Source organism: Hypanus sabinus, chromosome 10, assembly GCF_030144855.1.
Source record: "Hypanus sabinus isolate sHypSab1 chromosome 10, sHypSab1.hap1, whole genome shotgun sequence".
NCBI classification, from domain to species: Eukaryota; Metazoa; Chordata; class Chondrichthyes; order Myliobatiformes; family Dasyatidae; genus Hypanus; species Hypanus sabinus.
In genome coordinates, this window is record NC_082715.1 from 148,340,074 (window position 1) to 148,365,807 (window position 25,734).

General features: G+C 41.6%; 1 protein-coding gene and 1 long non-coding RNA gene across 2 annotated transcripts in view; one reads left to right on the forward strand and one right to left on the reverse strand.

Annotated features, from left to right (window-relative positions):
- Nucleotides 1-3,344: 3,344 nt before the first annotated feature.
- On the reverse strand, nucleotides 3,345-8,841 carry LOC132401234 (uncharacterized). The gene is made up of 3 exons (XR_009514529.1): nucleotides 8,715-8,841; nucleotides 8,069-8,181; nucleotides 3,345-5,178 (listed from the first exon to the last, which is right to left on the reverse strand). It is a non-coding gene; the product is annotated as an uncharacterized LOC132401234 (long non-coding RNA).
- The window catches only part of rsph14 (radial spoke head 14 homolog), a 728,187-nt gene continuing 711,248 nt past the window's right edge, over nucleotides 8,796-25,734 (forward strand). Inside the window, exon 1 of the mRNA XM_059983229.1 lies at nucleotides 8,796-9,123. Coding sequence (XP_059839212.1) covers nucleotides 8,925-9,123 — 199 coding nt within the window. The 5' untranslated portion in view covers nucleotides 8,796-8,924. The remainder of the gene's footprint in view (nucleotides 9,124-25,734) is intronic.

Here is a 25,734-nt window from a genome sequence, read left to right on the forward strand (position 1 = left end):
GATCATTGCCTTGTCTTAAAATGGGTCAAACCTTAACGAGATCAGGTTCTCAGTAGGACCTTCAAGCTGCCTCTAAATTCTGTACTTTCAGTAGCCGACAGGCAATCTGTAATTTCATATCTTCTAACTTCATAGCCCTACTCTGAGCCATCAACAGTGATTTGCTTAGAATAATAAAGCGCTGACTGAGATCTTGCAATTCATTAAGACCTGCCATCATTTTAAACTGATGTCTTACGATTGCTGCAAACAGCCAGAAAGCATCCTGCTGGCTATCCTCTCTCCTGGGAAAACCCAATGATTTAAGTATAGTAACAACGTGATGTCCGATTTCAACCCTGGCGAAATCTAACTGGTCTGACCAATCTACTGGCATTCTATAACCAATCAGTAAGTCAGTGAGATATCCAAAGCCTATACTACTATCTGTCCATCCTGGGACTCTGCATTTCTCACACTGAGGGTTCTCTCTTTTAAATAACCTCTTAAAGAAATGCATTTCTGCTAAAAAAGCCAAACGCTGCTTGCAGCACCAAATGTAATGTTCAATCAGGTTCGTTCATCTAGCAAGTGATACAGAAAGCACACTCCACAATAGGTAATTTAATCATTTATTTACAAACAGTAAAAATTCGACCAAACTTTCATGTTCCCCAAGTTAGACACTTGGGGAACATGAACATTCAACAAACATATTTAGTTAAAAGTGCACGTAGAGTACACCTTCTCAAATGTAATGTGCATCCTTGCCTTAAACAAAGGAAGAGAGCAAGCCTCTTCCACGTGCCATTTTATATACCCAGGATATTTGAAGCTGGACATTAGGCAGCCATCCAATTGGAAAAACAGCTGCAGTTTCTAAATTAACCAATCACAACAGAAGTGACTTTCAACAATCAGAATAAAGCATGCCCCCACAGGACAATGGGAGGCATCCAGAAAAATTTTGTTGGCACACACATGTAGTGCCACCCCTTGATTCTTTAAACACTACCAATGATAGAAAGATACATTACGATGACCTTTATTGACAAATGAATCAGCAAACAGTATTGAGTACAGTTTTGGTCTCCAGGGTTAAGGAAGGACATCCTGGCTGTAGAGGAAGTGCAGCGTAGATTCACAAGATTAATTCCTGGGATGTCTGGACTGTCTTATGCAGAGAGGTTAGAGAGACTGGGCTTGTACATGCTGGAATTAAGGAGATTGAGAGGGGATCTGATTGAAAAATATAAGATTATTAAGGGATTGGACAAGATAGAGGCAGGAAATATGTTCCAGATGCCGGGAGAGTCCAGTACCAGAGGGCATGGTTTGAGAATAAGGGGTAGGTCATTTAGGACAGAGTTAAGGAAAAACTTCTTCTCCAAGAGAGTTGTGGGGGTCTGGAATGCACTGCCTCAGAAAGCAGTGGAGGCCAATTCTCTGGATGCTTTCAAGAAGGAGCTAGATAGGTATTTTATGAATAGGAGAATCAAGGGATATGGGGACAAGGCAGGAACCGGGTATTGATAGTAGATGATCAGCCATGATCTCAAAATGGCGGTGCAGGCTCGAAGGGCCGAATGGTCTACTTCTGCACCTATTGTCTATTGTCAAATGATTTTTTTTAAAGTCTATGAGCAGTGAGATGTTAGCATAGGAACCGTTAGCACCAGCCAGTTAGTTGTGAGAACATGTGAATTGGATATGTTTTGAAATCCTTGCAGACCTGGTGTACACATTAGTATGTAGATAATAAATAGTTATTTAAACATCCATTTAGAAATGATGGCATTTTTTAATTGTCTTTTTAAAAGACAATTGACTTCCAGTCAAGATGGCACCTGCGTACAATGCTCCTTTGGTTGACACCTTCTGAATAGCTTGTGAAACCATATAATTCATTCCTTTTTTTTGGCTTTTATGCTTGTTTTTTGTTTTGAATGTAATTCTGAAACAGTTGGAGCCTGTGATTTGCTTTTTGGAGATCATTTGGGTGTTCCAGAGTTCTGCTGTCTTCGAGAGAATTCTGGGAGCCAGAGGCAGTGTGTGTGAACCCAATGGCAGGCAGGCTGTGGGATGGGGTGCAAGATGATATTTGACTCAATTTCACCGATTAAGGCTTCCATTGTGCACCGATTAAAGTGACAAGGGAGACTGAAGCATTGAGGCAAGCGTGGTGAATGAGTGCCGGCTGCCTGTCTTGTACCAGAGAGGCTGCCGCTGTGCCTTGAGAACCTTACCCAGGTTTTCTGCATTTTGGATGTGGACTTGGACTATAACCTTTGTTTTTCAGTCTTATAATTTTTTATATTCTATGTTTCTCACCTAATCTTTCTTGTGTTTTGTGCGAGAGGAGGGATTTGGGGGTTGATGATCGTGCTGCCTTTGTTTTCTTTCTTGGTTTCATGGCTATCTGGAGAAGGAGAATTTCAGAGTTGTATACTTTGATAATAAAAGAATCTTTGAAACCTTTGAAATAATCAGAATCAGAATCACAAGTTTAATATCACTGGCATATGTTATGAGATGTTGTAATGCATCAACAGTACATAAAAACTGTAAGTTACTGTGTGTGTGTCTCTATACACACACACGAGGGGTGATTGATAAGTTTGTGGCCTAAGGTAGAAGGAGTCAATTTTAGAAAACCTAGCATATTTATCTTTCAACATAGTCCCCTCCTACATCTATACACTTAGTCCAGTGGTCATGGAGCATATGGATCTTGGACCTCCAGAAAGTGTCCACAGCAGGGGTGATTGATAAGTTTGTGGCCCAAAGTAGAAGGAGCTCTCATTACATGCACAGGCAGTTCAACACTTTTAGTGATTATGCAGAAAGTTTGAAGTTAATAACTCATCTCCTTCTACCTTAGGCCACAAACTTATCAATCACCCCGATGAGTTATTAACTGATGAATTATTAACTTCAAAGTTGGTGCATGGCCAAGTGGTTAAGGCATTTGTCTAGTGATCTGAAGGTCGCTAGTTTGAGCCTTGGCTGAGGTTGTGTGTTTGTCCTTGAGCAAGGCACTTAACCATACATTGCTATGCGATGACACCGGTGCCAAGCTGTATTGGTCCTAATGCCCTTCCCTTGGACAACGACAGTGACGTGGAGAGTGGAGACTTGCAGCTTGGGCAACTGCTGGTCTTCCCTAAAAAAAACACCTTGCCCAGGCTTGCACCCTGGAAACTTTCCAAGGTGCTAATCCATGGTCTATTGAGACTAACAGAGGCCTATTAACTTCAAACTTTCTGCATAATCACTGAAAGAGTTGAATTGCACGTGCATGTAATGAGAGCTGTACAGCTCATCTCCTTCTACCTTAGGCCACGAGAGAGTGAGTGAGTGAGTGAGTGAGTGAGTGAGTGAGTGAGTGAGTGTGTGTGTGTGTGTGTGTGTGTGTGTGCGCGCGCGCGCACGTGCATGTACGTACACACAGGTGTCCCCCCTTTTACAAAGGTAGAGCATTCCTATGAAACCTTTCTTCAGCCAAAATGGCATAAAGCAAAGAACCATTAACTTATATGGGAAAAATTTTTGTGAAAGCAAAAATCCTCTTTGTAATGCGAGAACAGGTTACTAATGTAGGTCTTTTTCAGACATCATTCCTTGAAGATGTGAAAATAACAGATAACAATTATCTGCAGTTTATTTTGACCTGATGCAGTGGTCCCCTCCCCCACCCCATACTGGACAGTGATGTAGCCAATTAGAAAGCTCTCCACAGCACATCTGTAGAAATTTGCAAGTGCCTTGGGTGACAAACCAAATCTCCTCAAACTCCTAATGAAATACAGCTGCTTTCATACCTTCGTTGTAACTACATTGATATGTTGGGCTCAGGATAGATCCTCACAGATGTTTACACCCAGGAGCTTGAAGTTGCTCACCCTTTCCTCTTCTGATCCCTTGATGAGGATTGGTTTGTGTTCCCTCGTTTTACCGTTTCTGAAGTCCACAATCAATTCTCTGGTATTACTGACGTTGAGTGCAAGGCTGTTGTTGCAACATCACTTAACCACCTGATCTATCTTGTTCTTGATCTATCTATCTTGTATGCTTCATTGTCACCATCTGAAATTCTACTAATGATAGTTGTGTCATCAGCAAATTTATAGATTGTACTTCAACTGTGCCAAGCCACAAAGTCATGGGTGTAGAGAGAGTAGAGCAGTGGGCCAAGTACCATCCTTGATGTGCACCAGTGTTGATTATCAGGGATGTGTAGATGTTATTTCTAATCTACACAGACTGTGGTGTTCCGGTGAGGAAATCGAGGATTCAGATGCAGAGGGAGGTACAGCAGCCTAGGTTTTGGAATTTTTTGATCAGAACTGATTGTGTTAAATGCTGAGTTATTGTCAATAAAGAGCAGTCTGACATAAGTATTAGTATTGATCAGGTGATCTGTTGCTCCATGAAAAGCCAATGAGATCGCATCTGCTGTAGACCTATTGTAGTGACAGGCAAATTACTGTGGGTCCAGGTCCTTGCTTAGGCAGTAGTTGATTCTAGCCATAACTAAACTCTCAAAGCACTTCATCACTGTAGATGTGAGTGCTGCTGGACAATAGTTATAAGGCAGCTCATCCTACTCTTCTTTGGCACTGGTATGATTGTTGGCCTTTTGAAGCAGGTGGGAATCTCTGACTGTAGCAATGAGAGACTGAACATGTCTTTGAACATGCCTACCAGTTGGTTGGCACAATAAATTAAAACATTAATATTAATAATTTTTGAACAGGTTTTCTAAAATATTTATTTCAATCTGTCTCTGCTATACTTTTATTAAGAAAAAATAGAATGAATGCACACAAATAAGCACTTCATTAAAAAGTACATAATTATAAAGATAAACATTAGCTTTGTTTGTGATATATACAATGAAACATACGGTGAATGCATCATTTACATCAATGTTCAACAGTCTGGATGCGCTGGGAGCAGCCTGCCAGTGGCACCATGCTTCCAGCACCAACACAGCATGCCCACAACTTACTAACCTGCAAGTCTTTGGAATATGGAAGGAAACTGGAGCACCCAGAGAAAATCCTTGCAGTCAGGTTTCCCATCCCTGCACTAATGTATTAGAATGAGAAAGGGAAGTGGGGTCCTAGTATATTAGCAGGAGTACGACATCCATCATCTGGTGACCTGGACATTGAAGCGTTGGGACTTCTGACTAGTCTGAAAGCAAGATAGTGGAATTTTACTGCACTAATGTCATAGAAAATTTATTTTTAATTACAATGTGTGAATGGACATTAAAAGTGAGCCAAACCATAAACATAAGAATACTGAAAGTAAATGATTATGAACACAATACTTGAAAACCTTTGTAATTGGCTGACTCTGAAACCTAAGACACATGTATGGTGAATTTAATAGGACCAGCCACTGCAGCTCCAGCACTAATAGGTGTCCATCCTGGCAGAGGACATGCCATGAACACCCAGCCACTGTGCAGCAGTTGAAACAGCCCAGATGCACTGATACTAATGAGCCTCAAAAACAAATCAGTTTGTGAGTCAATCATAGCTTTGTAGAATGGAAATGTACTCCAGTTATTGCTGAGGTAGTTTGTCCACCAGTATAGTACTCTATCCCCCCAATGCTTTATGCAGTCACTCTAAATTTTGTTCCCGAGCAATGCTGACCCATTCCACTCACCCGTCACTTATAAACATACATAGAGTTGCAGGACACAATGACACCCTTCAGGAACTGTTTAAATGGAAATCCACAACCCTGAAACATAACATCCTTACTGCTTTCTTTGGCAGAAAGACATCAGTAATCAGTGATGTGCAGAATCTGTGGCTCCTTCTCTAATTTTCATTAAATATCATCTAACAGAAATAGTAACTTTTGCTCTCTACTACCTGATCAGCTAAATGCTTCCTGCATTTTCAGTTTTCTTTTCTCAGATGTTCAAGATCAGCAGTATTTTGCTTTTGCGGTATCCTATTTTGAAGTGTACCTATTAGGGTGACCACTAGTTTCAAATGATAAAAACTTCTTTTTTTTGGTTGATATATTCACAGGTCACTTATTTGCACTTTTTGTACTTGCTGACTTTAATTCACTGCAAAGTGGTGGTGAGGACAGCATCATAAGAGAACTTTGCTGTAATCAGTCAACCACTAAATTACCAAAGACACCAAGGCTAATTAAGAGAATCCCCAAGTATCATAGGATCACAATATGGAAGGAGGTTATTACACACATCATGTGCATAACTGTTGTATATTACAGGAATCCAGCTAGGCCCTCGCCACCATTTTCTCCCCAAAGCCATATAACAATCACAGCACGGAAACAGGCCATCTCGGCCCTCCTAGTCCATGCCGAACTCTTAATCTCACCTAGTCCCACCTACCCGCACTCAGCCCATAACCCTCCACTCCTTTCCTGTCCATATACCTATCCAATTTTACCTTAAATGACACAACTGAACTGGCCTCTACTACTTCTACAGGAAGCTCATTCCACACAGCTATCACTCTCTGAGTAAAGAAATACCCCCCCGTGTTTCCCTTAAACTTCTGCCCCCTAACTCTCAAATCATGTCCTCTCGTTTGAATCTCCCCTACTCTCAATGGAAACAGCCTATTCACGTCAACTCCATCTATCCCTCTCAAAATTTTAAATACCTCGATCAAATCCCCCCTCAACCTTCTATGCTCCAATGAATAGAGACCTAACTTGTTCAACCTTTCTCTGTAACTTAAGTGCTGAAACCCAGGTAACATCCTAGTAAATCGTCTCTGCACTCTCTCTAATTTATTGATATCTTTCCTATAATTCGGTGACCAGAACTGTACACAATATTCCAAATTTGGCCTTACCAATGCCTTGTACAATTTTAACATTACATCCCAACTTCTGTTCTCAATGCTTTGATTTACAAAGGCCAACATTCCAAAAGCCTTCTTCACCACCCTATCTACATGAGACTCCACCTTCAGGGAACTATGCACTGTTATTCCTAGATCTCTCTGTTCCTCTGCATTCCTCAATGCCCTACCATTTACCCTGTATGTTCTATTTGGATTATTCCTGCCAAAATGTAGAACCTCACACTTCTGAGCATTAAACTCCATCTGCCAACGTTCAGTCTATTCTTCTAACCGGCATAAATCTCCCTGCAAGCTTTGAAAACCCACCTCATTATCCACAACACCTCCTACCTTAGTATCATCGGCATACTTACTAATCCAATTTACCACCCCATCATCCAGATCATTTATGTATATTACAAAAAACATTGGGCCCAAAACAGATCCCTGAGGCACCCCGCTAGTCACTGGCCTCCATCCTGATAAACAATTATCCACCACTACTCTCTGGCATCTCCCATCTAGCCCTGTAAGCTCTTTCCATTCAGATTTATTCAGTTCCTTTTTGAATGTGACAATGGTATCTTGTTTCACTATCTTTTCTACAGTGACATTATAGACTTAACCTCTGTAAATAAAAAGTATTTTCATATATCCCTTTTGGCACTTCCTCATTTTTGAAACCTCCACCAGTGCGAAGAGCTCCTTTCTTTTTCTATCTTTCACAACCTTGATTTCAGATTATCCTTGCATCCTTCTCTGTTACAAAGAGAATAAATTCTCCAGTCGATCAACAAAACTAGAGTTTCTCATTGTAAGAATTATTTTGCCTTGATGAGGCCACACTCAGATTGGAGGAACAACTCCTCATATTCTGTCTACGTAGCTTCCAATCTGATGGCATGAACATTTTTTTCTCTGCTAAAAACAATTCCATCACCTTCCCTTTTCTTCTATTCTACTCTCTAGTCTTTTACCTATTCTCCTCACCTGCCTATCATCTACCCCTAGTGCCCCACCTTCTACCCTTTCTGCCATGCCCTTTCCTATCAGATTTCTTCTTCTCCAGCCCTTTAACCATCCCATTCATCTGGCCTCACCTATCACAATCTAGCTAGTCCTCCTTTCCCTCAGCCCATCTTTCTATTCTGGCATTTATCCCCTTCCTTTCCAGTCCTAAGTAAGAGCCTCGGCCTGAAATGTTGACAATTTATTCATTTCTGCAGTTGTTGTCTGACCTGCTGAGTTCTCCAGCGTTTTTGTGTGTTGCTCTGGACTCCTAGCATCTGTAGAATCTCATGTTTGTCATTTTGGTAAATTTTCCATGAATCTCTCCAAATCTTTGTAACACCTAGAACAGGATACGTTTAAAAATAAATCACAATGTTTTTCTTGTTCTTGTATTATGCAGATCTGAAAAGCAATTAACCACTTTCTCAATCACCCTTGCCAGTTTCAACAAGGACATATACTCCCAGACCTCTATTATTGTACTACTTTTAGAAACATCCTCTAGATTATATTGTAAATTAAAAAAACTCAAATGCTGCAATCTGAAATGAAATAGAAAATGCTAGAAATACTCAGCAGGTCAGTTGATATCTGAGGAAAGACAGTTAAAGTTGTTCGGGTCCAAGGCTTTTCGTCACAACCTCTAGTTTATATTGCCTTTTCTCATTCTCCAGATCACTTCATAGTTTTCAGGATTAAATTACATATGCCGCAAGTTATCTTTTCCCGTAATGTGTCGACATTTCCTTCCTGTCCATTACTATCGTTCTTACAGTTCAATATGCCGCCAAGGTTTTTTTATTCACCTGAAAATTTGGAAATCGTGCCCCGTACAGCATGTATATTAAGAAAATCAGTTACCCCAGCACCAACCTCTGTGTTTAAAAGCCGCCAGACAAAGCAGTTTGTTATGCATTACTCAGTTATGTAAAAACCGGGCCGGCCTGGCGAGAGAACAAGGCCTCAGGCGTTGCTATAGCAACAGAACCAAGCCGCTGGCGTGTTCAAACAGTCGCTACTCTGGTGCTCGCGGGTTATTTAACGCGGTCGGTCACTTAATTTTGTTGCTGTGCCAGTAGAAACATGGCTCACACGAGAATTTCTGCCAAGCTACCTCCGCACATCGACCCAACCAAAGCACCAGTGGCGTTCGCGGACAGGGCTCTGCCCAAACTCAATCGAGAGCTGGCCGACCGCGAACTCGTCACTAGACAACGCGCTCTCATGGCCCTGTGTGACCTGATCCACGACCCCGAATTAGCTTATACGGCCGTGGAGGTCGGTAAGTGTGTCGCCAATACCCTACAGCACACTCACAGTATATACCAGCGACGGTACCAAGTTAAAATAACTTTTTCGGAGTTGTGGGAAAAACGGTGACCACGTTTGCTCCAATATATCACACACTCTGTGTGGGAACGCCATTGAATACCCCCTTGATGAGTAATAAGTTGAATAGAAACCAGGATGCATACTGTCCAAATAAATATTAGTGTGAAGACACAAGATACTACAGATGTTAAGTTCTGGAACAGAAAAACAAACTGCTGGAAGAACTCAGTGTGTCAGGTAGCATCTGTGGAGGATCAAGATCCTGCATCAGGGCTGAGAGAGGAGAAGAGGATGGCCTTTATAAACAGCAGGTAGTAGGTGGAGGGAGGAAGGGTGAATGATGACAAGCAGAAGGGACCAAGGGGGAGAGGCGAAGGATGGCGATGGTTCAAAGGATGGTTGACAAAGGCACCTGAGTGATAGTACCAGCAGGCATGGAGAAAAAAAAGTGATGTAAATGGAATGGGGATTTGTTGGGGAGGGTGAAGGTGGAGGGACAGAGACAGAGGTTGCAGTGATAAGTAGGGCACAATGTGCTGAAATCTGATAAATAAGCAACTACAAAGTGTACTGCAGATGCTGTGGTCAAAGCAACACATACAACATGCCGGAGGAACTCAGCAGGTCAGACAGCATCCAAGGAAACAAGCAGTCAATGTTTCAGGCCAAGACCCTTCATCAAGACTGAAGAGGCCCTATAAAGAAGGTGGGGTGAGGGTGGGAAGGAGAAGGCTGGTGGGTGCCAGGTGAAAAACCAATCAGAGGAAAGATCAAGGGTGAGGGAGGAGCAGCAAGGAGGGGATAAGCAGGAAAGGTGAAGAAGGGATGTAAGGGGAAAGCACTGTGTAGTAGAAGAAGGCAGAATCATGAGAGAGGTGGTAGGCAGCTGGAGGAGGAGACAGAGTGAAACTGGGATGGGTGAAGGGAGGGGAGGGATTTACCGGAAGTTGGAGAATTCAATGTTCATGCCAAGGGGCTGGAGACTACCGAGATGGTATTGTAGTATTGATGTGTCTTGGACTCCGCAGTATATTGAACAACCACGTTTATTCACCAGACTTCCACTTTCTTAAACCCTTGTTCTGACCTACAAATACTCACACAGCACATTACATTACATCCTCCTTCTCAAGATTTTTTTTTACAACACTGTGAATTGTCAAAACAATGCCTTTCTTACATTGCAACAAAAATCTTAACTCCTTATACTGTATTCTACATTGTATCTTACAATACTAACAGCAGTATATTTTCTTTTACAAACATAGGCTAATAAACCTTTTTTTCACACCTTGGAACTTATAACATGTGTGACTTTGCCTCAAGCTGTGTGAGACTAGGTAGATCTAGTCTCTGTATCTAGCTGGAAGTTTGACTTGTCTCCCAGACTGTGTGCGATACAACTGTGACTGCTCGTTCTTCATCAGTGTCAGTCTCTCGAGTGAACTCTGTGTCTTTGCGGTCTGCATTTCCACCTTGGTCAGCCTGCGCCGAACCTTCACCTTCATTGCATTGTGGGGTTTCGTCGCACCCCTCACTCTTGGTGTCGTTTGTTTCCATGTCTGTTTCTGTGGAAATGTCCTGTGGAAACTCCCTCTCGCCTGTCTTCAGCAGATGCTTCCTGTTCCTCCTGCCATCTGGCGTGAGAACTATGAAGGATCTTGGTTGCTGATGTTTGTTCACAACCACAGCTGGTTGCCAAGTGTCTCCTCTCTGTATTCTGACATTTTCACCTATATGCAGATCTGGCAACTGTCTTGTATGTCTGTCATAGTAGCTCTTTTGCTTTATTTGCTTGTACTTTTGCTTGTCATGTACTTGAAGATTACCTTCAGGAGTCAGTAGAGTTGTGGATGCTGGCAGTTCGGACTTCAGACAACGTCCCATCAACAGCTGCGCAGGAGAGAACCCCACACCCTCAATCGGTGTGTTGCAATATTCAAGCAGAGCAATGTAAGGGTCACCGTTGCTGCTTTGTGCCTTCTTCAGCATGTTCTTGACAGTTTGTACAGTTCTCTCTGCTTGTCCATTTGACTGAGCGTGCCCTGGACTGGAAGTAACATGTTGAAACTCCCACCTTTCTGAGAACCCTCTGAACTCACCACTGGCATATTGTGGACCATTGTCACTGACAACAATATCTGGAATACCATGTCTTGCAAATGTCGACTTCATTGACTGGACGTGTCACTTAACTTGGTGATCTCTGGATATTTTGAATAGTAGTCCACACAAAGCAGATATTCTGCACCATTGTAGTGAAAGAGATCTATGCCAGTCTTCTCCCATGGTCTTCCTGGTAGTGGATGGGGAAGCAAAGGCTCTCTTGGATTGCTGTTTTTATTTTCATTACAGACAGCACACTGAGACACAATGTCCTCTATCTGAGTTGACATACCTGGCCAATAGAGAATGTCCCTTGCTTTTTCTTTACATTTCACTATCCCCAGGTGTGACTCATGAATTCTGTTGAGCATTTCCTGTCTCATTTGGTTTGGTACAATGAGTTTTGCCACTTTGAACATTAGTCCTGATGCACAGCTGACTTCCTCTTTAAATGTACAGTATTTCTGTACTTCTTTTGGAACATCTTTTCCTTCTGTTGGCCATCCATTCATTGTAATGTCTCTTAGCAATTGCATTTCAGTATCATCTGCAGTTGCTTTCCTGAACATGTTCAACTTCTCCTCAGAGATGGGTAGCTGAGGTGTAACCCAGTTGACCTCCAGCTCTCTTCCTGGCAACTCTTCCTTTTGCTCTTTGAGGTAAGCACGGCTCAAAGCATCAGCGATGTACAGTTCTTTTCCTGGCTTATAGGTGTACCTCTGTAGCCTGAGAAACATCCTTTGCAGCCTCATTGGAGCTTAGTGAAGTGGTTTTTTGAAGATGCTCTCAAGTGGCTTATGATCACTCTCAACCTGGATTTCTTTGCCATATACATATTGGTGGAACATCTCACACCCATAAACTATGGCGAGTAATTCCTTCTCGATTTGAGCATATCAGCATTGACAGTCCGTAAGTGTTCGTGATCCATACGCCACAGGCCTCCCATCCTGAAGTATAACAGCTCCTATTCCTTCCGAACTGGCATCCACAGACATCATCACCAGTTTATTTACATCATAGAACTTGAGTGCTGGTGCATTGGTAACCAACTGCTTCAATGTGTCAAAGCTTTTCTTTTGTTCATCTTCCCAATGCCATTCAGTGTTGCTCTCTAGTAGCTTTCGAAGTGGAGCACTGCCCTCTGATAAGTTGGGAATGAATTTGGCAAGATACTGTATCATGCCCATGAACCTCAATAGTTCTTGCTTATCTTTGGGTGTTGGTAGCTGTACCACAGCCCTGACCTTTTCATTATCTGGTTTGAGCCCATCAACACTGAGTATGTGACCTATGTATTTGATCTCTGTAGTTCTGATCTTACATTTACTTTTGTTCAGTTTTAGATTGTACTCACGTGCTCTCTCTAGAAGTTTCCTCAGTCTCTGATCATGTTCCTCAATTGTGTCACCCCATATCAGCAAATCATCAGTTATATTGACCACTCTGTCCAGGCCTTCAATCATTTGTGCCACGGATCTCTGGAATACCTCTATTGCAGAAGAAATCCCAAAGGGTAGACGCAGGAAACGATATCTCCCTATGGGTGTGTTGAAAGTGCATAATTTGGAACTTTCCTCATCCAGCTTGATCTGCCAGCAATCTTGATTTTCGTCTAATACTGAAAAGTATTTCGCATTAGGCATGTGTGAGATGACCTCTTCAACTGTGAGCAGCGGATGTGCTCTCTTTTGATGGCTCGGTTGAGATCTTGTGGATCCATGCAAATCCTCATCTTTTTCTCTGTGACCACTGTAACCATACTAGTCACCCAGTCAGTCAGTTCTATTTGTCTTGTTATGACTTCCATCTGTTTCATTCTGTGTAGCTGCTCCACTACTTAATCCCTGAGAGCTACTGGAATCTTTCTTGGGGCATGCACAACTGGTGCAATAGTTGGATCAATCTTGATTTGGTGTTTCCCTGGTAAACAGCCTAATCCAGAAAACAAGTCAGTAAAGTCTTTGAGAATGTCATTTTCTTTCTCCACACCATAGATTCGCTTCAGCAGGCCTAGCTTTGTGCATGTTGTTTTGCTCAGTATTGCTGGAACATGTTGCTGTACTATCTCAAACTCTATCTTGTGTTTTTGTCCTTTGTCCACACAGTTGAGTGTTTTCTTTCCCAATGGCGCTGTCTTGTGACTGAAATATGCAACAAGCTTGCAGGTGGATTTTTTCAGTCTTCCTCTGATGTCCAGTGAGTTGAATGTTTCTGCTGACATTACATTGCACTTTGCCCCAGTGTCAAGCTTAAATGTCACATTCCTCTTGTTTATCATCAGATTGTGAGTCCAATCATCTTCGTCCTCCATCACTGCATTGTCAATATTCTTGATGCATACCGCCTGTTCCACTTCAATTGCGCCAATGGACATGTCACTTTTGCCCTCACTCTGTTCCACAGCATGCATTTTTCTTGCTTGCTCCTGATATTTGCACATCTTTGCAAAGTGATTTTTTCCCTGCATAATTTGCGTGTCTTACCAAAGGCTGAACATTTTCTGTATCTATGTTTATAACCACATCTGTTGCAGTTAACTTCCTTTTGACCATCCTGTGGAGCTGCCTTTGTCCTACTCTTGTCAGTTTTCACAGTGTTTATTTTGTGCACTTCATTCTCTTCATTAAGCATTTTAACCTGACTTGACGTGATCTCGCTGGCACAGCAAACATCAATCGCCGTTTCTAATGTAAGCTCCGCCTCTCTCAATAGCCTGCCTCTCACATGATCATCTCGTATGCCGCATACAATCCTGTCACGTGTTAAAGAATCATGCAGTTGTCCGAACTCTCAGTTTTTTGCCTTGTTCTTCAAATCTGTTACATAGGCGTCTATGGTCTCTGTCTGTCCTTGAGCCCTTGTGAAAAATAAATGTCGGATGTACGGTAGATTTTTTCTTGGTTTGCAGTAATCTTGAAACTTTTTCTTCAACACTTCAATTTTATCTTGTTCATCATCTTGGAAGACAAACGTGTTGCAAACCTTTATTGCCTCTGCCCCCGCCACATGCAGAGACGTAGCACATTGCACTTTCTCCGTCTTTTCAGCTACGCTGCTGGTGGTGCAAAACAGCTCAAGCTGCTGGATTCATACTTTCCAGTTCTCAGTAAGATTACCTTGTAGGTTTAAACTTGACGGTGGCTATAACTGTGACATCTTTTATTCCTTTTTTTTCTTGCAATTACTTCCAACACCATGTAGTATTGATGTGACTCGGACACCGCAGTATATTGAACAACCAAGTTTATTCACCAGACACTCACTTTCTCAAACCCCCATTCTGACGTCATAGGCACTCTGACCTACGAATACTCACACAGTACATTACAGGTGTATGAGGTGTTGCTCCTCCAGCCTGAGTTTGGCCTCATCATGACAGTAGAGGAGGCCATGTATGGACATATCTGAATGGGAATGTGAAGCAGAGTTGAAGTGGGTGGCAACCGGGAGATCCTGTCTGTTGTGGCGGACAGAGCGGAGGTGCTCGATGAAGCTGTCCACCAATCTGCATCGGGTCTCACCGATGTAGAGGAGACCGCACTGGGACCACTGGATGCAATAGATGACCCCAACAGACTCACAAGTGAAGTGTTGCCTCACCTGGAAGGACTGTTTGGAGCCCTGAATGGTGGTAAGAGAGGAGGTGTAGCACTTATGCTCGCAGGGAAAAGTACCAGGTGGGAGATCTGTGGGGATAGACATGTGGACCAAGCAGTCGCGGAGGGAATAGTCCCTGCAAAAAGTGGAGAGGGGTAGAGAGGGTGGTAGAGTTTAGCGGTGGGGTCCTGTTGAAGGTGGCGGAAGTTGCGGATCCAGAGGCTGGTGGGGTGGTAGCTGAGGACCAGGGGAACACAGTCCCTGTTGTGGTGATGGGAGGATGGGGTGAGGGCCAAAGTGCAGGAAATGGATGAGATGCAGGTGAGGGCGTAATTAGTGACAGCAGAAGGGAAACCAGGATGCTTAAATAAAGAGGACATTTGAGATGTCCTGGAACAGAAAGCCTCATCCTGGGATCAGATGCGGTGGAGACGGAGGAACTGGGAATAGGGAATAGCATTTTTGCATTTGGCAGGGTAGGAAGAGGTATAGTCAAGGTAGTTATGAGTGTCAGTGGGTTTGTAGAAGATGTCAGTGGACAGTCTGTCTCCAGAGATGGAGACCGAGAGATCGAGAAAGGGGAGAGAAATGTCCGAGATGGACCAAGTGAATTTGAGGGCTGGGTGAAAGTCAATGAAAGATCTCGCACCTGGTAATTATCGCTGCAAGTGCAAGTGCTACACCTGTCCCTACACCTCCTCCCTTACCACCATTCAGAGCCCCAAACAGTCCTTCCAGGTGAGGCAACACTTAGCTTGTGAGTCTGTTGGGGTCATCTATTGCATCCGCTGCTCCCGGTGCGGCCTCCTCTACATTGGCGAGACCCGACACAGATTGGGGGACAGCTTCATCGAGCAGCTTCGCTCCATCCGGCAAAACAGACAGGATCTCCCGGTTGCCACCCACTTCAATTCTGCTTCACATTCTCATTTGAATATGTCAATACATGGCCTCGTCTACTGTCATGATGAGGCCAAACTCAGGTTGGAGGAGCAATACCTCATGTACTGTCTGGGTAGTCTCCAGCCCCTTGGCATGAACATTGAATTCTCCAACTTCTGGTAATTCCCTCCCTCTACTTTCACCCATCCCAGTTTCACTCTGCCTCCTCCTCTAGCTGCCTGTCACCTCTCTTATGATTCTGCCTTCTACTACACATAGTGCTTTTACCTTACATTCCTTCTTCACCTTTCTTGCCTATCCCCTCCCTGCTTCCCCTCCCCCACCCCTTGATCTTTCCTCTGATTGGTTTTTAACCTGACACCGACTAGCCTTCTCCTTCCCAGCCTTCCCCCACCTCCTTTATAGGGACCCTACTCTCTCCCTCTTCAGTCCTGATGAAGGGTCTCAGTATGAAATGTTGACTGCTTATTTCCATGGATGCTGCCCGACCTGCTGAGTGCCTCCAGCTTTGTTGTTTGTGTTGATAAATAAGCAAGTTAATAATGGGAACCATTAGAGAGGGGTGAATGGCAGATAAAACCAGATGGGTATATGATGGGGGAAATGTTTTGGTGGATGAAATTAGAAGAAAGGGGAGCAAAAATAGGTGTTGCCAAGAATGGGGGTATGTGTTGGGAAGGGGAACAAAAATGGGAAGGCTGTAGGTGAATTGGAATGAGAGAAAGAGGGGAGTACAGCATGCGAGGGTACCTGAATTTGAAAAATTTAATGTTTCTTTCATGCCATTGAAGCTAACCAGGTGGAATATGATTGTTATTCTAGTTTCTGTGCACTTCATTGTAAGGAATGAATAGATTAACATAAAAACTGCTGGAAATCTGAAATAGAGCTAGAAATGCTGGAATTGCTCAGCTCATCAGACAGCATCTATGGAGAGGAAAATGAAATGAACATTCCAATGACTGTCATTAGAATGGGAAAAGCGAGAAAAGAAAGTTTCAGTCAGAGAGAACATAGGCACTGACTATAAGAGAAGAATCCTAGCATGGAAATAGACCTTTTGGCCCAACTGCTCCGTGCTGACCAAGATTCCCATTTAAGTTAGTCCAATTTGCTCACTTTTGTCCTCTGTCCTTTCCGATCTATGTGCCTGTTTGAATTTCTTTTAAGTGCTGTTAACATAACTCAACCACTTCCTTCAGTGGTTTATTCCATTTATTGACCACCCACTTGAGTGAAAAATTTCAATTAAACTTCTACACAGTGACCGTAAACCTATGTCCTCTGGTTCTTGCTTCCCCAACCCTGGAAAAAAGATTGTATGCATTTCCTCTCCATGCCCCTCATGATTTTATACACCTTTAAAAGATTACCCCTCATTCTCTTACACTCCAGTGAATAAATTCAAAACCTGCTCAACCTCTCTCCATGACTCACTCCCCCAAGTTGCAGTAACATCCTCTGCACTCTTTCCAGTTTAATGGCAACTTTCCAGTAGCAGTGTGACCAAAAATAAACAGAACATTCCAAAAGCAGCCTCACCAATGTTCAAGACCAAGTGAATCCAGGTGATGCAGGTGCTAAGGCTACTGGGGAGACTTTAAACTAGAATGGTTGGGGGGTGGGAATCTGAAGAGACTAGGGGAGAGGAGGTTAGTTCACAAATAGAGAAATCTAGTAGACAGTGTGTGAGGGAGGATAGGCAGGTGATAGAGAAGGGGAATGCTCAGACTGAAGATGTAGGGGAGAAGGAAGAAAAAGATAATAAAGTTGTTTGCACTGTTAGGGATAAACAGAGAGGAAGAGGTGGAGAGTTTCTTAAATACATCTATTTTAATGCTAGGAGCATTGTAAGAAAGGTGGATGAGCTTAGAGCATGGATTGATACCTGGAAATATGATGTTGTAGCCATTAGTGAAACATGGTTGCAGGAGGGGTATGATTGGCAACTAAATATTCCTGGATTTCGTTGCTTCAGGTATGATAGAATCGGAGGGGCAAGAGGGGGAGGTGTTGCATTGCCTGTCTGAGAAAATATTACAGAGGTGCTTTGGCAGGATAGATTAGAGGGCTCATCTAGGGAGACTTTTTGGGTGGAATTGAGGAATGGGAAAGGTGTAGTAACACTTACAGGGGTATATTATAGACCACCTAATGGGGAGCGAGAATTGGAGGAGCAAATTTGTAAGGAGGTAGCAGATATTTGTAGTAAGCACAAGGTTGTGATTGTAGGAATTTTAATTTTCCACACATAGACTGGGAAGCCCATTCTGTAAAAGGACTGGATGGTTTGGAGTTTGTAAAATGTGTGCAGGATAGTTTTTTTTGCAGCAATACATAGAGGTACCAACTAGAGAAGGGGCAGTGTTGGATCTTCTGTTAGGGAATAAGGCAGGTCAGGTGACAGAGGTATGTGTTGGGGAGCACTACGGGTCCAGTGAAAACAATGCCATTAGTTTCAATATAGTTATGGAGAAGGATCGGACTGGACCCAGGGTTGAGATTTTTGATTGGAGAAAGACTAACTTTGAGGAGATGTGAAAAGATTTAGAATTGGGACAATTTGGATTATGGGAAGGATGTAATAGAGAAATGGAGGTCATTTAAAGGTGACATTTTGAGGGTACAGATGTTCCTGTTAGGTTGAAAGGAAAGGTTAAAAGTTTGAGAGAGCCATGGTTTTCAAGGGATATTGGAAACTTGGTTCGGAAAAAGAGAGATACCTACAATAAATATAGGCAGCATGGAGTAAATGAGGTGCTTGAGGAATACAAAGAATGTAAAAAGAATCTTAAGAATGAAATTAGAAAAGCTAAAAGAAGATATGAGGTTGCTTTGCCAAGTAAGGTGAAAACAAATCCAAAGGATTTCTACAGTTATATTAATAGCAAAAGGATAGTGAGGGATGAAATTGGTCCCTTAGAGAATCAGAGTGGACAGCTATGTGTAGAGCCAAAAGAGATGGGGGAGATTTTGAACAATTTCTTTTCATCGGTATTCACTAAGGAGAAGGATATTGAATTGTATAAGGTAAGGAACACAAGTAGGGAAGTTATGGAAACTATGACGATGAGGGAAGTATTGGCATTTTTAAGGAATATAAAAGTGGATAAGTCTCCGGATCCTGACAAGATATTCCCTCAGACCTTGAGGGAAGTTAGTGTAGAAATAGCGGGGGCTCTGACAGAAATATTTCAAATGTCATTAGAAACAGGGATGGTGCCAGAGGATTGGCGTATTGCTCATGTGGTTCCATTGTTTAAAAAGGGTTCTAAGAGTAAACCTAGCAATTATCTGGATAGACAGGGTTTGATTAGGAGCACTCAATATGGATTTGTGCGTGGAAGGTCATGTTTGACAAATCTTATTGAATTTTTTGAAGATGTTACTAGGAAAGTTGATGAGGTTGAAGCAGTGGCTGTTGTCTATATGGACTTCAGTAAGGCCTTTGACAAGGTTCCACATGGAAGGTTAGTTAGGAAGATTCAATATTCAATAGGTATTAATATTGAAGTAGTGAAATGGATTCAACATTGGCTGGATGGGAGATGCCAGAGAGTAGTGGTGGATAACTGTTTGTCAGGTTGGAGGCCGGTGACTAGTGGTGTGCCTCAGGGATCTGTACTGGGTCCAATGTTGTTTGTCATATCCCTTAATGATCTGGATGATGGGGTGGTAAATTCAATTAGTAAGTATGCAGATGATACTAAGATAGGTGGCGTTGTGGATAATGAAGTAGGTTTTCAAAGCTTGCAGAGAGATTTAGGCCAGTTAGAAGAGTGGGCTGAAAGATGGCAGATGGAGTTTAATGCTGGTAAGTGTGAGGTGCTACATTTTGGTAGGACTAATCAAAATAGGACATACATGGTAAATGGTAGGGCACTGAGGAATGCAGTAGAAGAGAGTGATTTAGAAATAATGGTGCATAATTCCCTGAAGGTGGAATCCCATGTGGATAGGACGGTGAAGAAGGTGTTTGGTATGCTGACCTTTATAAATCAGAGCATTGAGTATAGGAGTTGGGATGTAATGCTAAAATTGTACAAGGCATTGGTCAGGCCAAATTTGGAGTATTGTGTACAGTTTTGGTCACCAAATTATAGGAAAGATGTCTACAAATTAGAGAGAGTACAGAGGACATTTACTGGAATGTTACCTGGGTTTCAGCACCTAAGTTACAGAGAAAGGTTGAACAAGTTAGGTCTTTATTCATTGGAACGTAGAAGGTTGAGGGGGGACTTGATAGAGGTATTTAAAATTATGAGGGGGATAGATAGAGTTGATGCAGATAGGCTTTTTCCATTGAGAGTAGGGGAGATTCAAACAAGAGGACATGAATTGAGAGTTAAGGGGCAAAAGTTTAAGGGTAACACGAGGGGGAGCATATTTACTCAGAGAGTGGTAGCTGTGTGGAACAAGCTTCCAGTAGAAGTGGTAGAGGCAGCTTCGATTTTGTAATTTAAAAAAAAATTGGATAGGTATATGGACAGGAAAGGAATGGAGGGTTATGGGCTGAGTGAAGGTAGGTGGGACTAGGTGAGAGTAAGCATTCGGCATGGACTAGAAGGGTCAAGATAGCCTGTTTCCATGATGTAATTGTTATATGGTTATTGATTCATCCTGAGGAAGAGTATTCTGAAATTAAAGGGAACGCTGAAAATCCGGATTGGTATCAGTTCACAGAGGCAGAACTACCTGCTGAGTGTTTTGGACATTTTCTGTTTTTTTTTAGACTTTGAGAACCTGCAATATTTTCTATCTTTGTGCTAAAGGCCTTGACTCCAACATTTTCAATTATTGTTTCAGGTTTCCAGTATCTTTAGTTTACTGATTTTCATTTACATCTGAACTAACATGAAATGAAAAGGGTGGTTACCTGAAGATGTTGAAATTGGTAACAAGTTTCAAGGGTAGCACCCTGCCATGATGGAAAGTAAAATATTTTTCCTTGAACTTATGTTGGGCTTTGTTGAGCAGTGTAAGAAGTGAAAGAAAAATAGAAATGAAAGGTTAGGGTTGTCCTGTCCATTTGAAAGTAATCTGCTGTTTTTTTAATAATCACAATATGAACACAGTGTGCTGTGCATCAGATTGAATCATTGCTTCAGCTGAGAGGAGTGGTTCAGCCCATGGATGATGGGAAGGGAAGATGCCACAGGAAGGTAGTGATTGGCGGTGGAGATAGCAGTATAAACAATGGGTTGAGGAGGGAATATGGGTTGACCATTGATTTTCAGGCACCCTCAGTTCCTGAGCCTTGCCAGATTAGAAGAGGTTATGCAATAATAATGAGAAAAATAGACTGTAGAAGCTTAAAAAAGATTATTAATTAAACAAAAATTAAATGTAATTAATTACTGTGCTTACAAAGCATGTTGATTCTCAGTTATCTTTTTAAACATTCATCCAGGCGAAGTTGTTTCATGTGTTTGGATCCCTCCCTGCGTACTTTTTCTTACATGAAATAAAAATTCATTAGCTCTTGTTCTGTCACAAAGATATGTTTCTCTAACCCTTTGATTAAATCACCCAACAACTCAATTAACTTGTCAATAGTAAATCTTTCAGTTTGATCTGTTTCATCATCATCATCACTGCTTTGTTCATCACTTGCAGTGTTTTTATCAGCATTTAGAACACTGTCTATAATTACCAAGTCCGTAAGATTTTCTTCATTAAGATTACTTGCTGTATCTTTGAAAGCAGGTCCTGTAACACTTTTTGCATACTCAAGCAAAATCATGAACAACTACTTTCTCCTTTGGTACGCAAAATCATGTAAAATCATCATTAAACTTCTCTTCAGGCACATTATCAAACATCAAGGCTGGCCACAACTTACGCCAGCTACTCTTTAGTGTTGTAGGTTCTACCCTCTCCCAACCTTGAGCAAATAAGTTTTGGAAAATTGGTGGTCAACCAGTACTCCCTTTGGAATGCTGAAAGGTAAAGGAAGGGAAGATGTGACTAATAGCGGGAGAATCATTGTAGTTGACCTTCTCAGTAATACTTGATAAGATCAGGAGAGGATGTCACTTAGTGCAAGGGAATGCATAAATTGCAGAACACTCCTGAAGATAACAAATGAATTATTATAGTGTAAAGGCGCAGAATGCAAAATGAGTCAAAGTCAAAGTAAATGTATTATCAAAGTGACTTATATGTCACTATACACTAACTTGAGATTTGTTTCTTTGCAGGCAATTACAGGAAAATAAAGAAAATGTGCTCAATGGTGGAAGGAGCTTTGCCTCTGATGGATTGGATTGTATCCATTACTTTCTGTAGACTTTTCCATTCCTGGGCATTGGTGCTAGCATCCCAGGCCATGATACAACCAGTTAGCATACTCTCTACTGTACATCTTTAAAAGTTAGTCAGAAGGTTTGGTTACATGCCGAATCTACACAAACTTATAAGAAAGCAGAGATGCTGTCATACCTTCTTTGTGATAGAACCTACCTGCTAGACCCAGAACAGATCCTCCTATGATAATGACAAGGAATTAAAGTTCCTGATGTCAAATTGAGCCTGTGAAGGGCAAATACATTAGATTTTCAGCACAAGAGAATATAACTGAAAGCTCTGGGGGAACTTTCTGTTAGGTAACTATTACCAAACCTTTTTCAGTTTTGTTTATTCATCTACCTTGTTGAATTGATCTCTGCTTATTGCCAGGTGAAAAATATCTTAAGTACTCTCTCAGGTTGAAAGCAAGGAGTGATGTTGTGATGCTTGTAAAAGAAGGCATGCTATACTGTGTGTTGATCTTGACATAGTGGTCCAGTTTTGATCTCGTGAAAATATGACTTTTTAAAGCATGTTAATTGTCAGTTTAAATGAAAACAGTTGAAAGTCTAAATTTTTAGAAAAGTATAGACATAAAGTTGATAAAATGGAAGTCTCAAAGTTGATGAGGTTTGATGTTACAGTTGACAATTCATGACAATTGCATAGGTTAGAATATATTGGGGTCATAATTTAAAATGGAAAATAAAATCAAGATGGATTAACAGAAATAGTTCTTTTCCCATACAGAAGCTCCAGCTCCATGTGGTGAATTGCTGAAGTCATTACTGCTTCTGGCTAAGTTGAGACAGAAGTTAAACATTCCAAAGAATTCATGACCAGTGATGTTATAGGCAAATTTTGATAACTTAAGGATGTAGAAGAATTTTCATGAATTTCCACCCCCAAACTTGCCATGGCCTTTTAGCTTTTATTTTACTTCTGCCAAGGGATTGTAGTAGTTCATGGGTAGGTGGAATTTGCTAATTGGGTCAATAAAAGCATGACCACTGCCTCTTTCTCACATTAACCTTCAAGCCTTGTGGGCAAATCAGAAATCCAGAAGATGCCATCAATGATTTGCCACACGGTAGCAGGTGCACTTCAGAGCTGTTCGTATCATTATTTAATAAATAAGTGGGGACTTGGGTTCATTCTTCAGCATATCTGAGAACCTATGAGGTTTCTTATTTTGATATTAATGGAAAGACAGCTGCAAGAAAAAAGTTAAAGTATTTTCACTTAGCTTACTAATTTAAAATTTATTTTAAAACTTTGTATTGTTGATTTAGATATTTTAAAATTTAAAGCTAATTAAAATGCTCAAAAGTGCTTTTGTTGTTATTTGTGATTAACATTTTTGTGATTAACATTTTAACATTTGTGATTAAAATTTTATAAACATTTAAAATTTTATAACTTAGATTAAAAAGTTAAATCTAACTTTTCAGCTGGCTGATTCATTTTATAGCAGAACTAGTTTTGACGCATAATGTTTCATGTAACTAGTCCGTTGTGAAACTTAAGGATTCAATGTAGAGTATCTCTTTGCAACATTTTTTATAAGTTTCTCTTGGACTAACAACAGTATGATTTCTTTTGACAACATTCACCTCAAAATATGATCCAGTATAACCCACAAGTTGCCATGATAAAGCTGAATGAACTAGTCATTTTCCAATCTTATACCTCCCCAGATTACAGTGCCAGTTCAGCCCAGTAAAATAGGGTTAGCGTACTGTACATTGTAGGAGGCATAATAAAGTGAATTCAAGGGACAATGTAGGCTTCTAGATGGCAAGAAAAGATGTCAATGTCTTTCATCAAGGAATGGCTTAATTGATGAATAAGAATTTGCTGCCAAACTGTTAAAATTAACAGAATTTATTATTATTTAAATGGTGGTGGCATAGCAACAGGTGGGTAAAGTATGTGAATAAAGCTAAAATCAGGGAGCTGTTGTCAAATATATATATATACACAGTTTTAGTTTATTTGTTAGGATCTAGGTATCATTGAAAACTTCAGTTTCTCCTTAATTACTCCTGAGAAAGTTGTGGTGAGTCACCTTGAACAACGGCTGGCCTTCTGGTATAGGTTTTCCCATAGTACTATTTGGTAGGGAATTATGTTAGGGCAGTGTGAGACTGTGATATGAATCTACAGGTGAATGTGTTCCCATGTATTGGCTGCCCTTGTTCTTTTTGGTGGCAAAGGTCATAGTTCTGGGAGGTGCTTGTTGGTGTGTCCTGCAGTGTATTTTATAAATGGTATGTCATTGTGCAGTGGTGATGGCAAGAATGAATGTTCAGGTTGCTTGATTCAGTGATAGTCAAACAGACTACTTTGGCCTGTCCTGCGTCGATGGGACTTCTTAAGAGATGGTGATGCTGTACTCATCCAAGAGGAGTGTATTCCTTTAGAGTCCTGACTTGTACCCTTAGTTGCTGGACAGGTCTTTGGGTGTCAGTGGTTGAGTCATTTGTCACAAGGTATCTGGCCTTTGATCTGCTGTTATAGCTGTTATATTTATATTGCAGAATTGAGAGAAGAGATCGCAGGAGCATTAGCTATGATCTTTGAATCCTCTTTGGCTGCAGGGGAAATGCCGGAGGAGTGGAGAATGGCAAATGTAGTTCCCTTGTTTAAAAAAGGTAATAGGGAGAAACCCGGGAACTATAGACCGGTGAGTCTTACGTCGGTGGTATGCAAACTACTGGAAAGGATTCTTAAGGATAGGATCTACGAGCATTTGGAGAAGTACAGTCTACTCATGGATAGTCAACATGGCTTTGTGAAGGGAAGATCGTGCCTCACGAGCCTGATTGAGTTTTTTGAAGAGGTAACAGAAGAAATTGATGAGGGTAGGGCAGTGGATGTGGTCTACATGGACTTTAACAAAGCATTTGACAAGGTCTCTCTTGAGAGACTCATCCAGAAAGTCATGAGGCATGGGATAAGTGGAACCTTGGCTGTTTGGATAAAAAATTGGCTTAAAGGAAGAAAGCAAAAGGTAGTTGTGGAAGGAAAGTGTTTTGCCTGGAGGTCGGTAACTAGTGGAATGCTGCAGGGATCCGTTCTGGGACCCCTGCTATTTGTGATTGTTATAAATGACCTGGATGTAGAGGCAGAAGGATGGGTGAGTAAGTTTGCGGATGACACGAAGATTGGAGGAGTTGTGGATGGAGCTGTAGGTTGTCGAATGTGACAAGAGCATATAAACAGGCTGCAGAGTTGGGCAGAAAGATGACAGATGGAGTTTAATCCGGACAAGTGTGAGGTGATGCATTTTGGAAGGACAAACCAGAAGACTGAGTACAGGATTAATGGTCAATTACTTAAGGGACCTTGGGGTTCAAATCCATATATCCCTCAAGGTCGCTGCACAGGTTGATAGGGTAGTTAAGAAGGCCTATGGGATGCTAGGCTTCATTAATAGGGGGATTGAGTTCAAGAGTAGAGAGGTCATGTTGCAACTCTACAAATCTCTGGTGAGACCGCACATAGAGTTTTGTGTTCAATTCTGGTCAGCTCATTATAGGAAGAATGTGGAAGCTATGGAAAGGGTGCAGAGGAGATTTACCAGGATGTTGCCTGGTTTGGAGAACAAGTCATATGAAGCAAGGTTAGCAGAGCTGGGACTTTACTCTTTGGAGCATAGAAG